General features: G+C 41.1%; 1 protein-coding gene across 2 annotated transcripts in view; it reads left to right on the top strand.

Annotated features, from left to right (window-relative positions):
• Positions 1–16,861, top strand: part of LOC117481724 (apoptosis-stimulating of p53 protein 2-like) — a 38,582-nt gene extending 21,721 nt beyond the window's left edge. For both annotated transcript variants that reach the window (XM_034129577.1, XM_034129578.1), the window contains exons 7-18: positions 116–312; positions 1,054–1,218; positions 2,242–2,458; positions 3,094–3,213; positions 3,730–3,836; positions 4,659–5,016; positions 5,822–6,483; positions 7,996–8,133; positions 9,374–9,507; positions 11,003–11,169; positions 13,222–13,421; positions 15,414–16,861. In XM_034129577.1, the coding sequence (XP_033985468.1) occupies positions 116–312; positions 1,054–1,218; positions 2,242–2,458; positions 3,094–3,213; positions 3,730–3,836; positions 4,659–5,016; positions 5,822–6,483; positions 7,996–8,133; positions 9,374–9,507; positions 11,003–11,169; positions 13,222–13,421; positions 15,414–15,455 (2,507 nt within the window). In that variant the 3' untranslated portion in view covers positions 15,456–16,861. The remainder of the gene's footprint in view (positions 1–115; positions 313–1,053; positions 1,219–2,241; positions 2,459–3,093; positions 3,214–3,729; positions 3,837–4,658; positions 5,017–5,821; positions 6,484–7,995; positions 8,134–9,373; positions 9,508–11,002; positions 11,170–13,221; positions 13,422–15,413) is intronic.
• Positions 16,862–17,404: the final 543 nt, after the last annotated feature.

Raw genomic sequence — 17,404 nt, forward strand, 5'->3', positions numbered from 1 at the left:
GGAGGAGATCGAGCAGATGACGAAACTATGTATCATATCTACATTAGTAGTTATTCATATAAATAAATCCAGTCTTCTTATTCATACGTCGCTGTTCTCTCTGTGTTTGTCTCAGTGGAGGAGATCGAGCAGATGACGGGTCTCTTCCAGCAGAAGCAGGTGGAGCTGATGGTCGCCGTGTCGAGGGTGGAGGAGCTGAGCGACCAGCTGGATACTCTGAGGAGCAACAGACATGAGCCTCCTCTTCCTCCTCCTCATCATCACACCACCTCCTCCGCTGCGGAGCTGGAGAGACTTTATAAAGAGCTGCAGGTGAGACCTCGGCTAATATGGCCTCTGGTTATGTTGGGCAGCTGCATTAGCACCACTGTTTAACATTCCATAGATAACTTGAGAGCACCTGGATGAATGTGAGAGGTTGAAGCATCAGAACAATAACATACTGAGCATTATGGCTGACATTTTCTAAATTAAAGGACTTTGAGTAGGATTTAGTGACGTCTAGTACTAGTGAGGTTGCAGATTGAATTCACCTGAAAACCCCTCCAAGCATGTCGGAGATTCTACGGTGGCCTTGAGGTACATTTGTGGTGCATTTGTGCAACCAAATTCAAGCTGCAACTTCAACGTAAAAATGTTCAAGGCCCTCTTTGATGACATTGTTTGTTTGTTTGTTTTTTCGTTATGGGGGTTTCTTTTCTCCTTAAAATAGTCTAAATTATATATTTAAAACAAGACTTCACACTGAGACTGAACAGTTGTGAGAAATCCTACCTTTTTCTCTTTTGTCCTACCTATACAATTCCCTTGAAGATAGGACCTACTATGATGCTGATTTCAAAAGAAAACCAACTTTTAGTCATTGTTAGTCAACTGTTAGTAATTTTTTATAATTATACTCATGATTTTGGAGTTTCATCACACTAGTTTATGCGACAAGAAGAAGCTATCTATTTGAATTTAGCAGGAAAGCTACGCTAACTAGCTAACCTTGCAACATTAGCCTCCTCACTTCCTACCTGTTTTTCACTGAGCACCTCTCTGACCCTCCAGATGAGGAACAAGCTGAACGCGGATCAGAGCGGCCGGCTGCAGCAGCAGAGAGACAGCCTGAACAAGAGGAACCTGGAGGTCGCAGCGATGGACCGACGGCTCGCCGAGCTCCGGCAGCGACTCTGGAAGAAGAAAGCCGCCCTGCAGCAGAAAGAAAACCTGCCGGTGAGTGCAGCGAAAAACTGGACTTTCTAGAGCAGCGTTTCCCAACCTGTGGGCCGCCAAATAATTTGCAAAACATTATGATTTGTTTGGAAACATTTTCATTATTAAGATTTCTTTTTATTTGAACCTCCTTTCCTGTCTCTTTCTCTTTCTTGATCCTCCTTAGCAACGGTCATTACAGTCCTTGACAGCGGTCTGTACTATTACATTTAGCTGACGCTTTTATCCAAAGCGACTTACAATTACCAATTACAGGGACATCCTCCCTGGAGTAACTAAGGGCTAAGTGCCTTACTCAAGGGCACACTAGTGGTGGTGTTCCTGGCGGGATTTGAACTCACAACCTTCCGATCTTCAGCCCACCTCACTATCCATTAGACCACCATTATCCCTACTACTGGATTAACAACGTGTCACATGTTCTGAATTGACCAACCAGAACTTTATTTAGCCTCCGTATTGTGAATTATGGTTGAATGTGGGCCGCAAAAGATTTTTAGATTCTTAAGTGGGCCCCGAGTTGAAAAAGGTTGGGAACTGCTGTTCTAAAGAGATTCTGTTGATGCTTTCTACTGGAGGGACTTAAAATGAGCGGGAAATCAGGATAAGCCTCATTTGCTAAATTAGCTAACTTCAAGTAATGTGTTAAGATAACTTTCAACATGGTTTCTGAAAATAGTGAAACAGTTCTGTCACAATTATCCAGAGAGACACCAAAGTAACCAATTAAAAAAAAAAAAAAAAAAAAGTTTGAATCAACCAACCAAACCAAAAACATTATTAAGAATTAAGAAATGTCTACCTGAAACCACCAAAAATAGATGCCATTTTATATGTTCCCAATCAGATAATCATTTATTTGACTCATCATTTTAGCTCAACTTTTAAATAAAAAAAATAGTCCACTTTTTGAACTCTACTTTGGTTGCAGCATCAATTTGTAAAGGCCTTCTTTCATCTCTGCATTATACTTCACAACGACCAAAATGTCTGCAGCTCTAAAAATATTTCTGTTTCCTGCAGGTGCCTTCAGACGGAGGGGCCCCTCAGCACGCTGTGGGCTCCAGAGTGGCGGCGGTGGGGCCGTACATCCAGTCCTCCTCCTCTGGCTCACATGGGCCTCCGGTGCCGACCCGGCACGAGGTTCTGGTGAAGCCGGCGTACCCGGACGGTACCGCCACATTACCCATGCCCGCCTCGTCTCTGAAGCCGCCTCCCAGACCCCTCAAACCCGCCTCAGGTACAGCAGTTACAAAAGACAGAGAAAAGAGGATATTTATTTTATTTAAAGGTCCCCTATTATACTGTTTTTCATCAATATATTACAGGTCTCAGATATATACAGAACCTGTCTTTGATTAGCTGAAACACCAAACAGATCATTGCAGCATCCCATAATCCCCTCTGTTTCAGCCCTGTTTCAAAAGTGCTGATTCTCTGTCTGTTACTTTAGATGAAAATAAGGAGCCACTCCCCACGCCCCTCTGAGAGAGATTTGGTTAAAAAGAACACAATGGTGCTCTAGGAGGAGATTCAGGTGATAAGGTGGGGGGGTTACCTTGGTTGGTGATTGGCTAATGGTTACTCAAGCCAACATATCGTTATGACATCATAAAATGTCCAAAATCTGATCAGCTCATTTTCATACAGGTTTTTATATAAATGGATCAGGACAAAAAGTGAGAGAATCTTTTCTCCTGAAACGTTCAGAGTCTCTTTCCACAGAGGGGACACATGTTGATGTAGAAGAGACATGAGAAAGTGGATTTTGCATAATAGGTGACCTTTAAATCTAAATTAAAATGCAATATAAAGCATATTTTTGACACAGGTTTACCAAGAGTGTATTAGATACAAGTTTCTCTTATTTTCTAGGTTTCGGCTCCTCAAAAGTAACCAAACCCGCGGACTGGAGCGGCTCTCTGTCTGAGTCCAGTGGAGGGTACAGCTCCTCCACGCTGCCTCGCATGTCCAGCCTCAGCTGCCACCACTCAGGTCAGTGCCTTAGTACACATCTAGGTACTAGTACTCTACTTGAGTATACTTCTTTATACTACTTCTCTACATCTCAAAGGGAAAATGTGTACTTCTTACTAGTTGCTTTTCAAATAATAATTCTTCATGGCCTTCCCGTTCAGTGAAAAACGTGTCTCTCCAGAATTGAATTTTTGTGATGAACTGAAGGTTGAAAATGATCCTACTTTTTGAGCTAAATAAAGTATTTGAAAACCCTCTTGGATCAACTGTTAAATGTATCGTCACGAAGCTGAAAACAGGGCTGCTTTTCTTAGAAACTCATAAGAAGTTGACTTTTTAGAGATACCTGGTTCTCACAGTACTTTTACTTCAGTAGAGGATTTCAACAGCGTGTTTAGAAATGTGAAACAGTAGAACATGTTGGAGTGGATGATGGGGATGATGATGATGATGATGGTGATGATGAGGATAAGGATGATGAGGATAAGGGTGATGGTGATGGTGATGGTGATGACCTTTTTATCCCTCTTGTAGGAGGTAAGATTCTCACAGATCAGAGGAGTCTCTCAGGGTCTGACATCCCGCCCCCTGTCCCCTCACGGACCAATCACATCACTGAGAACCTGCTCAGGGACAATCAGGTATCATCTGACTTACATTTATCACTTTTACAAACGTTATGATTATTTATTGTTTGAGAAGGTAAAATCAAAGAAGTATTACCAGGATGATTGTGTTGAAATATATTAAACCAGGAACTCTCAGTTAGGTACTGACTATAATGATGGGTTCAACCGTTCTTTATTTTGGAGACTTTTTCTAAATAAAAGCTCATTTAATTTCGGATCAACCTCTCATTACATTTGGAAATCAGATCTCTGATCAGCAGAATTCCCCGGAATAATCTAATACTCTAAAATAAGCAGTTTGAAATGTAATTCAATATGTTACTAATAAAAGTTAACCCGTGAGTAACATTTTGAAATTCAGGATGTATTTTAGTAGAGTAACGCCTTTCAAGGTCCAAGGTTTTTATTTTGTCATACGAACATAGCTACAGTGTAGTTAGGACGATGAAAATCTTAGGTCACAGGCTCACTCCAACAGTGCAACACAATAACACAGATAAACAGAAACATATAGTGCAAGTAAATAGTAAATAGTAAATAGTAAATACAAAAAGAAAAAATAGTTAAAAAAGTGAAATAGTGAAAACAGTGCAATAAGAGTCTATATGCAATATATTAGATAAATCATTTCTAAGTAGCAGCCAGATGAATGTTGTGAATGTTGTTTCAAAGTTCAGGTGTTTAACAGTCTTATTGCCTGTGGGATGAAACTACTTTTACTTTTACTTTTGTATGTTTCCCACTACTTAATCTAAATAAATTATGTCATAACTGATTTCGGTTCATTTCAATAAGAAATATATGATTGACTCCTTTTCCGGTTTTCTCCTCCAGGCTTCTGGTAAAGGCCTTTCCAAGATGGCGGCGCCTCCTCCAATTCCCATTAAGCCCAAACCGTTCTCCACGTCGGGCCCCCCCACCTTCTCGAAGCCCCCGTACAGCACGGGGACGTTCCCCGGTAAGGTGCGGGGGGGTGGGGGTCACCTCTCCAGCCACAGCAACACTCTGCCGCTGCCCAACAAGCATGAGGTCGCCGCCGTGCGACCCTACACCCCCGACCCCTCGGAGGCCCTCGCCCCACCGCTTCAGAAACCTCAGACTCTGGCGGCCTCGTATATTTACTCCATGTACACAACGCAGGGGAAGGGATACCAGCCGGGGGGGGGGACGCTGCCCAGGACCAAGCCCAGAGGTGAGGAAACAACAGACAGTTACTGTTTTGTTATTACTTTGACTTTAAGGTCATGCAGTAGCACCTAATCTGGTTGGGTTCATAGGAAATGCACCTGCAGGGTTCCTGCTTTTGAGTTGCTTTCTTCATGGTTGAATGCACTTGTTGTAAGTTGGGGAAAAATACATTTAATTAAACCATTTTTAATTAGGTTTTTGGTGGTTGAAGTGGTTTCTTTTTTTCAGTTAAGAACTAGTGGTAGAGTCTCGAGTCCTTTAAATTGTGGCACCTTAGGTTTCAATTTAGTCATTACCTAAATATAGTGAAATCCTTATTATAAAGTTCACCATCTTGTTCTGGTTTCCACATGTCCCATTCTTGAAATGACTTTATATTAGGGACTCCTTGATACAAGGAGGAAGAGATTACATTTGGTGGATGTCTAATGGGATCCAGTGATGATAAGTTGGACTAAAATGAATGTACACTTTGGTTATTCTATTTTAAGATCTTTTCTGCATTTTCCAGGCATTTATTCATATAATGATGTTTCCTTAAGATTGAGTCTGTGTCAGTTATACAATTAGAGCTACTACAACTCCCTCAAATATTATTATTAACTCTTGATTATTTTCTCCCAACTAACAAGAACTATAAAAACTCGAAGAAGATTTACAGTTAACAAAACAAATCAGGAAGTCTTCATATTGGAGTAACTGTAAGCAGACGATGTGTTTGGTTGATAAATGACTTGCATGCTGGAACGCTTATTAAAATACTTGCTGTTTCTTCACTAATACTTCCTGTTGTGTCCCCCCCCTCACAGTGTATGGGAAACCTGTGCTCCCAGCGAACGGGGGGCAGCAGTTTCCCCCCTCAGACATCATGAACTCTGGGATGTGTTTCCCCGACGGCGGCGAGACCGACATCAGTTACGAAGTCATCGTTGCAGACGTTGGAGTTGGAGACCGAGCCAATCCGCGACCTCTGAGCCCCACCAAGCTCCTCCCCTTCCTGTCCAACCTCCACAGGAACCCCAGCGGCCTGCACCACGCGCCCCGACCCCTGAAGAAACGCAGCTCCATCACAGAGCCCGAGGGCCCGGCCGGTCCCAACATCCAGAAGCTGCTCTACCAGAAAACCACTCTGGCCGCTATGGAAACCATCCCCATGGAGACAGTGGGTCCAGGAGGGCTGTTAGTTCAGCCTCACGAAGACGGCGTTGAATTTATGTCCAAATTTGACGACAACAACCAGGTGGGAAGCACGGAAGAAAGCCTAACTCCGCCTCCTTTACCTCCTCGCTCACCAATCACGCCTCCAGAGGACAGAGAGGAGGAAGAGGAGGTGTGTCGATCTTCATCCGTCCACAAGGAGTTCCCCCCATACCCTCCTCCACCTTACCCCACCTGTGTGGAGGCGGATCAGGGGGAGGACGTTACAAATATGAAGCCGCCGGAGGTCACGGGTCAGGTGCCGTCGCCCCCGGTGAGAGGCTCATTTGTTTATATAATACATCCATTTTGATTGATGCTTCACTACCCAGTACAAAGTCAATCTTTCAGTGTGTGTGCAGACAGAGAGATACAAAGATATATAACAAATATATATACCTCTATTAGGGATGGGAACGATTAATCGAATATTCGAATATTTGAAATTATTCAGGTATTTGAATATGAGAATATGAGTTATGAATATTTTTATTGTAATTTTTTTTTTTTTGTGAGGGGTGCCTAAGTTGATTACATATTATCAAATGGAATAATGCAATGTATATGACAGTGCCATAGCTAAGTGTGTTCGGCCTAAAGGTGTGTTTTGCTCCGCTCACAGCGGGCAGAGCTGCAGGTGCTGATCTCTCTCTCTCTCGTCCGGTACTTCACTCGCGTTTATGTCCAAATCCATCAGATCTAGTTCTAGCTAATGACATGGCCCTAAAGCCCCTCCCTACACGCAGATCACACAGACTCAAACCTCATCTTATGCCCAAATTCCAGCTGAGAGGGTCTTCTCTACAGCTGGCCTGATTGTGAATCGCCTCCGCACCCGCCTCTCCCCTGAGCATGGAGACATGCTCATATTCTTAAACAAGAATGAGTATTGAATAGCTGCATTCTGTGCATAGGCCCTGTTACAGCTTGATCTCTGTTGTGATAGGGTTACGTTACCCTAACCCGTTATGTTGTTCGTGTAGTACCCCCCAAAACCAAGTTATGTTTTAAGCATGAAAGATGTAGGCCTATACCTGTCAACTGTTCAAACTGTGATCACCAGTTCAATACATTTGACAAATTCGACTTGGTTTCTATACTTACTTGAACATGTATTTATTTATTTTTCAAAATTTCCCACCTTTCTTCTTTTTTTTATAGGATATGTACATTTCGGTTAACCTTTTTTTTGGGGGTCGAATATTCGAATATACATTTGCTTTCAAATTCCCATCCCTAACCTCTATATATATTCACAATCAACACACACATTTATACATACAGACATAAGCGAACACTTGATTAGCCTTAAAGTTCTAAAGTTGCACTAAAAGCCAAATCCAGAGTTATTTCCCCCTCTTGTTGCAGCTGATTGGAGGAGAGGCTGACGGAAACAAAAGTGCGCATGCTCTATGTGCCCAGTGATGAATGAAAACTGTCGGATGATCTCGGGGTATTTTCTTCAGAGTCGGGCCTTTTTGACGTCATGTCCAACGCTGCTCTTTTAATTTATCAATGGTTGCTTCATAGTGACATCACTATGTAACACTTGCACTTCTATTGGCTAGCGCTCATTGTACGTGTACGCTAAGGGGCGGGACATCTCTTGTTGACCAATCACAACAGAAAAAGGGTTGCTGCAGCACAGGCAGTATGAGAAACATAGAGAGCTTTTTGAATATTAAAGCGTGGAGACACGTCCCAGTCGAGACACAGAACACATATTAAACCTGAAAATAACCATTGTCCTCTCTAAAACCCTTGACTTGTCCTCCCTCTCGCTCAGGGTAAGAGGACGATCCTCCGTAAACCCGGCTCGGAGCGGATCGATCACAGCATGCGGGTGAAGTTCAACCCTCTGGCTCTGCTGCTGGACGCGTCTCTGGAGGGCGAGTACGACCTGGTGCAGAGGGTCATCTACGACGTGAGTCCCTCTGCTGTCTGGGTCTTTTTTGTGATTTAACATCATTCATTTTGTACTTGAGGTTAGATTGAGTATAACAGCGAATTATCTCCATGCAGTACATACAGAGGTGGGGAGTAGTGGAGTGCAAATACTTCATTAATGTACCTAAGTACATGTTTCTGGTATCAGTACTTTACTCCACTACTTATTATTCTGACCACTTTTTACTTTGACTTCTTACATGTTGAACACAAATACCTGTACTTTCTACTTCTTACATGTTGAACTCAAATACCTGTACTTTCTACTTCTTACATTTTGAACCCAAATACCTGTACTTTCTACTTCTTACATGTTGAACACAAATACCTGTACTTTCTACTTCTTACATGTTGAACACAAATACCTGTACTTTCTACTTCTTACATTTTGAACCCAAATACCTGTACTTTCTACTTCTTACATTTTGAACACAAATACCTGTACTTTCTACTTCTTACATGTTGAACACAAATACCTGTACTTTCTACTTCTTACATGTTGAACACAAATACCTGTACTTTCTACTTACATTTCCCAAACAGGCTGGTTCCTTTAGTTTGAATGTGTGTTTGGTGGCGTGATCATTATTATTTAGAGTCATTGCGTGCCTATTGATTTGAACACGATCCGTGTATCCATCATTTCCTGGTCTTCTCTAAAGAAGAGGGACCAATGAAAACGTTGTCATGTTGCCGTTGTTCAGCATGGTGGAAACATTCATTAGCTAACAATGACATTATTGTTCTGTTAATATAAAGGGAGGTCAGGTACTCTTTAAAACAGCTGCTAGTTATGGGTACTTTTTACTGAAGTACATTTCAAAGCCCATACTTCTTTACTTTTACTTGAGTAAAGAAGTTTAGTCAGTACTTCTACTTTCACCAGAGTATTTTTAAACACGAGTATCTGTACTTCTACTTGAGTAAAGGATGTGTGTACTTTTGACATATGTAATAATTGACATCATGGCATAGTTAAACATGTTGGCTTTTGGTGCATGATGCTATATTTAAATGTGTTTTTTCTGGTACTATTGAATGTGACTTTCAAAATCTATTAAAATGTTAATTTGTATTTTCTGTTTTAGTGTAACAATTTAGACGATGTGTCTGCCGGGAATGTTTGGAAAATGTTGTGCTTTAAATAATTTGTAAGTGTATTGAATATTGCGCTGAAATGAATGACTCCAATGCGTCCTCCCCTGTGCGTCCTGCAGGTGGAGGACCCCAGCATGCCGAACGATGAGGGAATCACCGCGCTGCACAACGCCGTCTGTGCCGGACACACGGAGATCGTCAAGTTTCTGGTTCAGTTTGGTGTCAACGCCAACGCTGCTGACAGCGACGGGTGGTGAGTGTTATCAGAAACAAAATCACTGTCCAGTCATCTTCAGTCAAATCAGAAGATGTTAACTTTAGTCCTGTTGAGCCAAGAAATAATTAGATTTACGGGTTATTATTCCCTTAATGCAGCTGACATCTGATGCATGCTTATCTCCATTTGAGTGGTCATTAATCTGCTGCTACTTTTCATGAAGGCAGCTATGTAGCTAGCATTATAGAAAGATTTGGTTCCTAATGTTCATCATCCTACAAAGCTCTGAAATGCTCCTTTACACTGTAAAAAATGCTTCAAAAACAAGTAGAAAAATTATGATTGCAAGGTGTTTTCAGTTGTAATAAGTAAAACAAATCTACAAATAGATCAAGTGAAAATCCACTCGCTAAGATTTCCTGATATTAGTTGCAATATTTAGATAAATGAGATCATGAAATTAGCTGGGAAAACCATTTTAAACTATATTTGACTAGAATCAGGAAATACTGTGTTACAAAAGAAGGCAGAAATTATCAAAAATAGTATTTTCCCCTCAAAAGTAGTTTTAGATTTTTCACCTGACATGTGATCCCCTTCATTTCAGGTGCATTCATCTTATTTCAAGTTGTATAATTGTGACACTCTTACTTGAAATAAGATTACAAATTGTTATTTAAGAGAAAATGTGACTTTTGAGTTAGCTGGAGTGTTATTTCCGCATCTGAGGAAACCCTGCACCTATTTGAATCCCCGCGTAAATCTTCAGAGATGAGGAAGATGATGCAGACCTCTGGGTTTAAAGGTCACCTATCATGCAAAATCCACTTCTTCATGTCTCTTCTACATCAACATGTGTCCCCTCTTCTTCATGTCTCTTCTACATCAACATGTGTCCCCTCTTCTTCATGTCTCTTCTACATCAACATGTGTCCCCTCTTCTTCACGTCTCTTCTACATCAACATGTGTCCCCTCTTCTTCATGTCTCTTCTACATCAACATGTGTCCCCTCTTCTTCACGTCTCTTCTACATCAACATGTGTCCCCTCTGTGTAAAGAGATTCTGAAAGTTTCAGGAACAAAGATTCTCTCTCTTTTTGTCCTGATCCATTTTTATAAAAACCTGTCTGAAAATGAGCTGATCAGATTTTGGCCACTTTATGTCATAACGATATGTTGGCTTGTGTAACCATTAGCCAATCACTAACCAAGGTAACCCCCCCCCCCACCTTATCACCTGAATCTCCTCCTAGAGCACCATTGTGTTCTCTTTAACCAAATATCTCTCAGAGGGGCGTGGGGAGGGGCTCCTTATTTTCATCTAAAGTAACAGACAGAGAATCAGCACTTTTGAAACAGGGCTGAAACAGAGGGGATTATGGGATGCTGCAATGATCTGTTTGGTGTTTGGAGCCAAACACTTCAGAGACATGCTTTGTATATATCTGAGACCTATAATATATTGATGAAAAACAGTATAATAGGGGACCTTTAAGTTATTTACCATACTCCTCCCCCTCCCCTCTGCAGGACCCCCCTCCACTGCGCCGCCTCCTGTAACAACGTGCAGGTCTGTAAGTTCCTGGTGGAGTCGGGCACGGCGGTGTTCGCCACCACGTACAGCGACATGCAGACGGCTGCCGACAAATGTGAGGAGATGGAGGACGGATACGCCCAGTGCTCGCAGTTCCTCTACGGTGAGAAAACAATTCACTGCAGGATAGTTAGAATGGTTAAATGCTAACATGCTAACAGCAAATAAAATATGACAGAAAAGAGTTGCAGAAAAGTGGATTTTAGCTACAGTAATTTAATATATATGATTCTGAAATGCGCAATTATGCAGCGAGATTACTTTCACTTTTGGTACTTTAAGTATATTTTGATGCCAGTACTTTTGTGCTTTTACTTAAAGGGGACCTATCATGCAAAATGCACTTTTGTACGTCTTTTATACATGAATATGTGTCCCCGGTGTTCCAGGGAACTCACCAAGTGTCAGAAAACACAACCCTCTCTATTTTCCTCCATACCCAAATCTCTAAAAAAGGGGCTGCAACGGATCTGATAAAAACTGATCCAGATTTGAACACTGTCCTGACGTCAGGACGGTGGCGCTACGGCTATTGGCCCAACTCCACCAATCAGGAGGAGACAGCCACGGCCATTGCCGTTCGAAAGCGCTGGAGACGCTGTAGTACATATGCCAGGCCTGTAGATGGTGCTGTTCTCACAGAATCTGCCCTTGCAAAAACAGGGATAAAAAAGTGCAAATTGAGCAAAATGAGGCATGGCTAAAATGCATGATCTGTTTGGTATTTTGAAAAGAAAAAAGTATAAATATGCCTTATATAGGTATGGTCCTACACTATATTATTCAAATATAGCATGATAGGTCCACTTTAAGTAATATTTTGACTTTCACTTGTAATAGAGTATTTTTACTATTCTGTATCACTACTTTTACTTGTGGGTTGACTCGTCGTCCCCAGGGTCTGACCCAAATTTGCTGAGGCAGCTTTTAGTTTTTATGCTCCGCAGATTTGGAACACACTTCCTTTCTTTTAAATCAAGGCTGAAATGCAGCTTTTCCAGGGGTCCTTTAACTATGTTTTATATGTTTTATCAATGCGCTTCAGCACTTCTTGCAGCATTATGTGTATTAGCAATGTCTATTTTTAACTAATTTCTCTTTTATGGATTATCTTTTTGTTCAATTCATGTTGTTCTTAATTCTGATGTGTTATTGCTGTTTTGTAAAGCACTTTGAATTGTGTCTGAAACGTGCTTTATAAAGAAACTAACCTTAACCTTAACCGCTGCTTCAAGGTGGTTTCAGGGGTCTTACTCAAAACTCAAACTTGTAATACTACTCTCTGACAGAAAGCAAACACTTATTAACACGTTGTAATTGATTTAGTTGAGATGATTCATGTAGCGGCCAAAATCATATAGAAATAAAACAGATAACTTAAAATAACACAGCTGCTGAGGCACCAGTTAGCGAATGTTACGCAGGGGAATGATCCAGGTCCAGACAAGAATCTCCGTTTGTGCATTTATTATTACATTACATGTCACTTGTTAGACGCTTTTATCCAAAGCGACTTACACACTCAATACTGTGGACAATCCCCACAGGAGCAATTTGGGGTGAAGTGTCTGAAGGACACAACGACATGCTGACTGCAGTGGGGTTTGAACCTGTGCTCCCCTGATCCCAACACCAACGCACTAACCCACTGCACCACACGCCTCCTATTATATGATCCAATATCTTTAACAAAGAACAATCATCAGGTTTCTTTCCTTTAGCCGTTCCTATGGCTTCCTTTCTTGAGGCTTGAATCACCCTGATAAAAACCCATGTGCCTACGAGTGCTCTGTTCACACCTCCTGTCTCCAATATATACACAATTGCACCAGGTGCTCTAATCACCCGGTGCCCAAAACGGCCTTCAAGGTAAAAGCATAGAAACGACTTTAATACCAACAATAACTAAGAATACATTTGCTATAAACAGTAAGAAAACAAATGTTTAAGTATTAAATAATATAAAGAGATATATACGATACCAGTCACCTCTGTGGAAACATTGGTATAACTGCCTTTTTTAATTTATATTTGAGTGTTGTATGTCTTTTAAAAATTGACCTAGAGTCTCTTCAATAAAGCTGATGATGATGATGATGATGATGATATAGCTCCAACCGTTCATTCCCCTCCTCTGTGTTCGTGTCCCTCGCAGGCGTCCAGGAGAAGATGGGCGTGATGAACCGCGGCGTGGTCTACGCTCTGTGGGACTACGAGGCGCAGAGCGAGGACGAGCTGGGCTTCAGCGAGGGCGACTGCATGACGGTGCTGCGGCGGGACGAGGAGGCGGAGACCGACTGGTGGTGGGCCCGGTGTGGAGACCACGAGGGGTACATCCCCCGAAACATGCTGGGGGTGAGGAACTGCACTGAGATCATCTGCTAATAGAATAGATTACCTTGTTGTCATTACATAATGCAAGCAGAGTGTAATGAAATGAAGAGGGTCTAACCAGAGTGCAAACAGTCAGTTATATACACATCTATCAGCAGTCTGCACACAATAAATGCTCTATACAAATATACAAGTATAGATGTCAAATGTATGAATACAAATAAATACACTGAGGCGTAAATACAGCAGTATGTGCAAAGATCAACGCGCTTCAGCATGTCTAATAGAAGACATCGAGAATATAGACATAAAGCAGCTTATGCAAATGATTTTAAGCTGAAGCTATTAGGAGATTATATTTTCAGATTGTAAACCTTCCGCGAAATTGTATAGATTTAATGCCTTTTCATAGAATAATTAAAAATGGCAAAAGTAAAAAACATAAACGTGAAGAAAAGCCCGAAACATGCTGGGGGTGAGGAGCTGCACTGAGGTCATCTCCTAATGCAATAGAGAATATAGACAAAAGCAGTTTGTGCAAATGATTTTAAGCTGAAGCTATTATGAGATTATATTTATAGATTGTAACCCTTTGCCTTTTCATAGAATAGTAACAATGGCAGAGCAAAGAAAATAGACATGCAGAAGACTGTAGGTCTATATGGTGGAATACTGTGCAAAGTTACTGTCACTTTCATTTTAAAGGTCCCATGTCATGCTTTTCTGGTTATTACCCGTCCCCTTGTGTGTTATGAAGGTTTTTCTGCATGTAAACGGTCTGCAGAGTCACAAACCCTCAAAGTACACCCTGTAGCGAGTAAAACTCTAACACAGAAAAGACCTGTCTATGCTGCCCCAGAACGCCTCGTTGGAGATTTCTCTTTTTCCCTTGTTTTCTTCCTGGGTACTGTGACGTGCCCATACCCAAATGGACCGATCCGTGGAGCCGTTACGTTACGTCCGCGGAGCCGTTACGTTTACTTCCTCACACACACACACTCAATCTTTTCTCAGCTGCAGCTCCGCCGATTTCCCCTCCCTGAGACGGCGGGACGCGGCGAGGCTGTGAGTCGGTGTGTGAGCACACACACAAACTCCCAGCCAGGCTGCGGGTGTGTGTGTGTGTGTTCGGGCTGGTTTCGGGATGGGTTTCGCTGTGTCTCGCTGTCTCGCAGACGGCCACTGGGCTCATAGGGAGGGGGGGGGGGGGCAGGAGCTCCAACAAGCCGTGTAGGACAGAGAGTGAATACACATACTATACAGAGATGCTTGAGAAACCAATGTGAGTTTGGAACATTGAACAATGTAAATCTATTCTAGTAGACCTCAACAATGGAATTATGATCAGTAGAAATGGCCATGACATGGGACCTTTAAAAGGTACTGTAATTTGTCATTATTTCCTATGATGTTCCCTGGAAATATCTATATATTAGCACTAATAATAGAGAAATAAAAACATTTGGCACCAACAATGTTTAAGTCTAAAGACCCACGTGTGCAGATTTGACCAGGTTCATGACATTCACACATATTTGATTACCGTCATGTCTGTGAAAACTAATCAATTATAATTCCACAGTTGCATAATATAGGATATAATAGGATTTATTATTTTCTAAATCAGTCATTTTCATTTGTATACAATGTTTATGTGCATGTCAATGGTCTGCAAAGGCTAACATCCCAACGTTTTCCTCCAGAGGGAGTTTCTCTCCCACACAAATAAAGAGCTTTTTGAACATTAAGGCATGGAGACATGTCACAGTAGAAACACACAATACTACTATGAACCTGGAAATGAGTTTCATCGGGCCCCTTTAAAAGAAAATGGATAATGATTTTCGTCCCATTCAATCTCAATTGACCCAGTTTCCTTGTGTGTAATTTCCATGTGTTCAATCGAGTTGAGAATCAGCTCTGAGAATCCTGTTACTCAACAGTCTTATTTCAGTGTTTCAATGTTATCTTAATGGTTATTTAATGGGAACTCTTTTCCCTTTTATTTCCCAGCTGTATCTGAGGATCAAGCCGCGGCAGAGGAGCCTCGCCTAACGCACGGCCGACAAATCCTCAGAAGAACCAAAACGTTGTGAGAAGGGGTTTCAAAACCTCTGGACTCAAGGTGGTTGGTGAAAAGAAAAGAAAAAGAGAGACAGATGTTTCCTGAACTGCCATTAAAACCTGTTTGGTTTTTCAACTTCAGCACAAAGAATGTCCCGATGAACTGCCGAAGACACAGAAGATACAATAAAAGCTTCCTGTGGTGATAATGAACAGATTTTGACAATGCATCAAATTCATTTTGTTATCTGTCTCAAAGCCTCAAAATGTGAAGATTGTTTCAGGTTCATCTTGTTCATCCTTATTTCTTATCTACGGTTTCATTTTATTTGATTAAATAGCGACAGTCAACAATTGTCCCAGAGCTAGAATTCAAATACAGGAAGTGGCACTTAAACCAAAAGTCCACCATTTATTTATTTTTCGACTTTTTTGAAGTATTTAAAATTACGATCCCTTGATTTTAATAAAGCATCCACTAGTTTGAACAAATGAAGCAAATGTTTAAATCATGACACACATTTAAGAGGTGTTGTTTGTATTGTATGGAGCCCCAAAATCCCCCCAAAATTATATATAAATATGTGGACAAGACAATCACTTGTGAACGACATCATCATTTGAGGAGGCAAAAAACTTGTAGTTACAAAATAGAAACTTGTTCGATCACAAAAGTAAATAGTGTGAACATGGAAGCTACTTGTGCTAACAGGATAATACAGAATTAAACTAACCCTTTGTTTCTTTGGGGCTCTGTCGTACAAATAATGATTATCTTGGTCATGTGTTTTTCAGTTTTTATTGTTTGCACATTTACGAATTCAATCAGATCCATCTTAGACAATTACATGGGTTTAATGTTAGTTTGATATTTACGTTCCCCGATCACATAATGTTCTTTGTGTTAAAGAAAAGCACTTGTTTTAAAAGACAATAACATTGTTTTATTGTCTTTTTAATTGTATTTATATTTGTGTTTTTTTTTTACAAGTTTGTCACCTAACAACTTAAGCCAGAAACATATTTTGTTACATTTTTCTTTCATTTATTTGATCAATTCTGATCCCATATCAATCTTTTTTTGTTAGAACTGAGGACTTTTCTACAAATGCCTGAAATGTGGAAGCTCTGTGTTTTCTTTTGGATAATTACGTTTTCCAAAATAAAAGCCTGATCTACTCAAATCACGTCCAAAGCTCCGTAAATCAGAGGATGCACGTTTTAATGTTTGATTCAGCCAGGCTAACAGTTTCCACCTGCTTCCAGTCTTTGTGCTAAGCTAAGCTAAACACACGTTGGACCTTTCTCTGTTCTGGAAACACAGATATGAAACTGATATCTTCATGTCTGGGAAATACGAAGATGATTTTTCTAAATAAAATGATATTTACAACTTCTCAATGTTTCTTTGTTACACCCAAGAAATCTAAATAATTTAAAGAGGTATTATTATGCTTGTTGGCGTTTTCCCTTTCCTATAGTGTGTTATAGGTTTTAGTGCATGTAAAGGGTCTGCAAAGGCTAAAATCCCTGTCCCCCCCCTTTGCCTGAAACGCCTCCAATGGACTCCATTACTTCCCTAACATAGTGACATCAATATGTAACACTTGCGCTTCTATTGGCTAGCGCTCCAACACATTGTACGTGATATGGTTAAGGGGCGGGACATCTCTAAGCGGTTGATCAATCACAACAGAGCCGGCCAGCTAACCAATCAGAGCAGACTGGGCTCTGGTTTCAGACAGAGGGTGAAAAGAGGTGCTGCAGCACAGGCAGTATGAGAAGAATAAAGAGCTTTTTGAACATTGAAGCATGGAGACATGTCACAGGAGAGACATTACATACTGATATACACCTGAACATCAGCAGGAGAGGACTCTTTAAAGTAGAGACACTACATACTGATATGAACCTGAACATCAGCAGGAGAGGACTCTTTA

Source organism: Trematomus bernacchii, unplaced genomic scaffold (genome assembly GCF_902827165.1).
Source record: "Trematomus bernacchii unplaced genomic scaffold, fTreBer1.1, whole genome shotgun sequence".
Classification (NCBI taxonomy): Eukaryota; Metazoa; Chordata; class Actinopteri; order Perciformes; family Nototheniidae; genus Trematomus; species Trematomus bernacchii.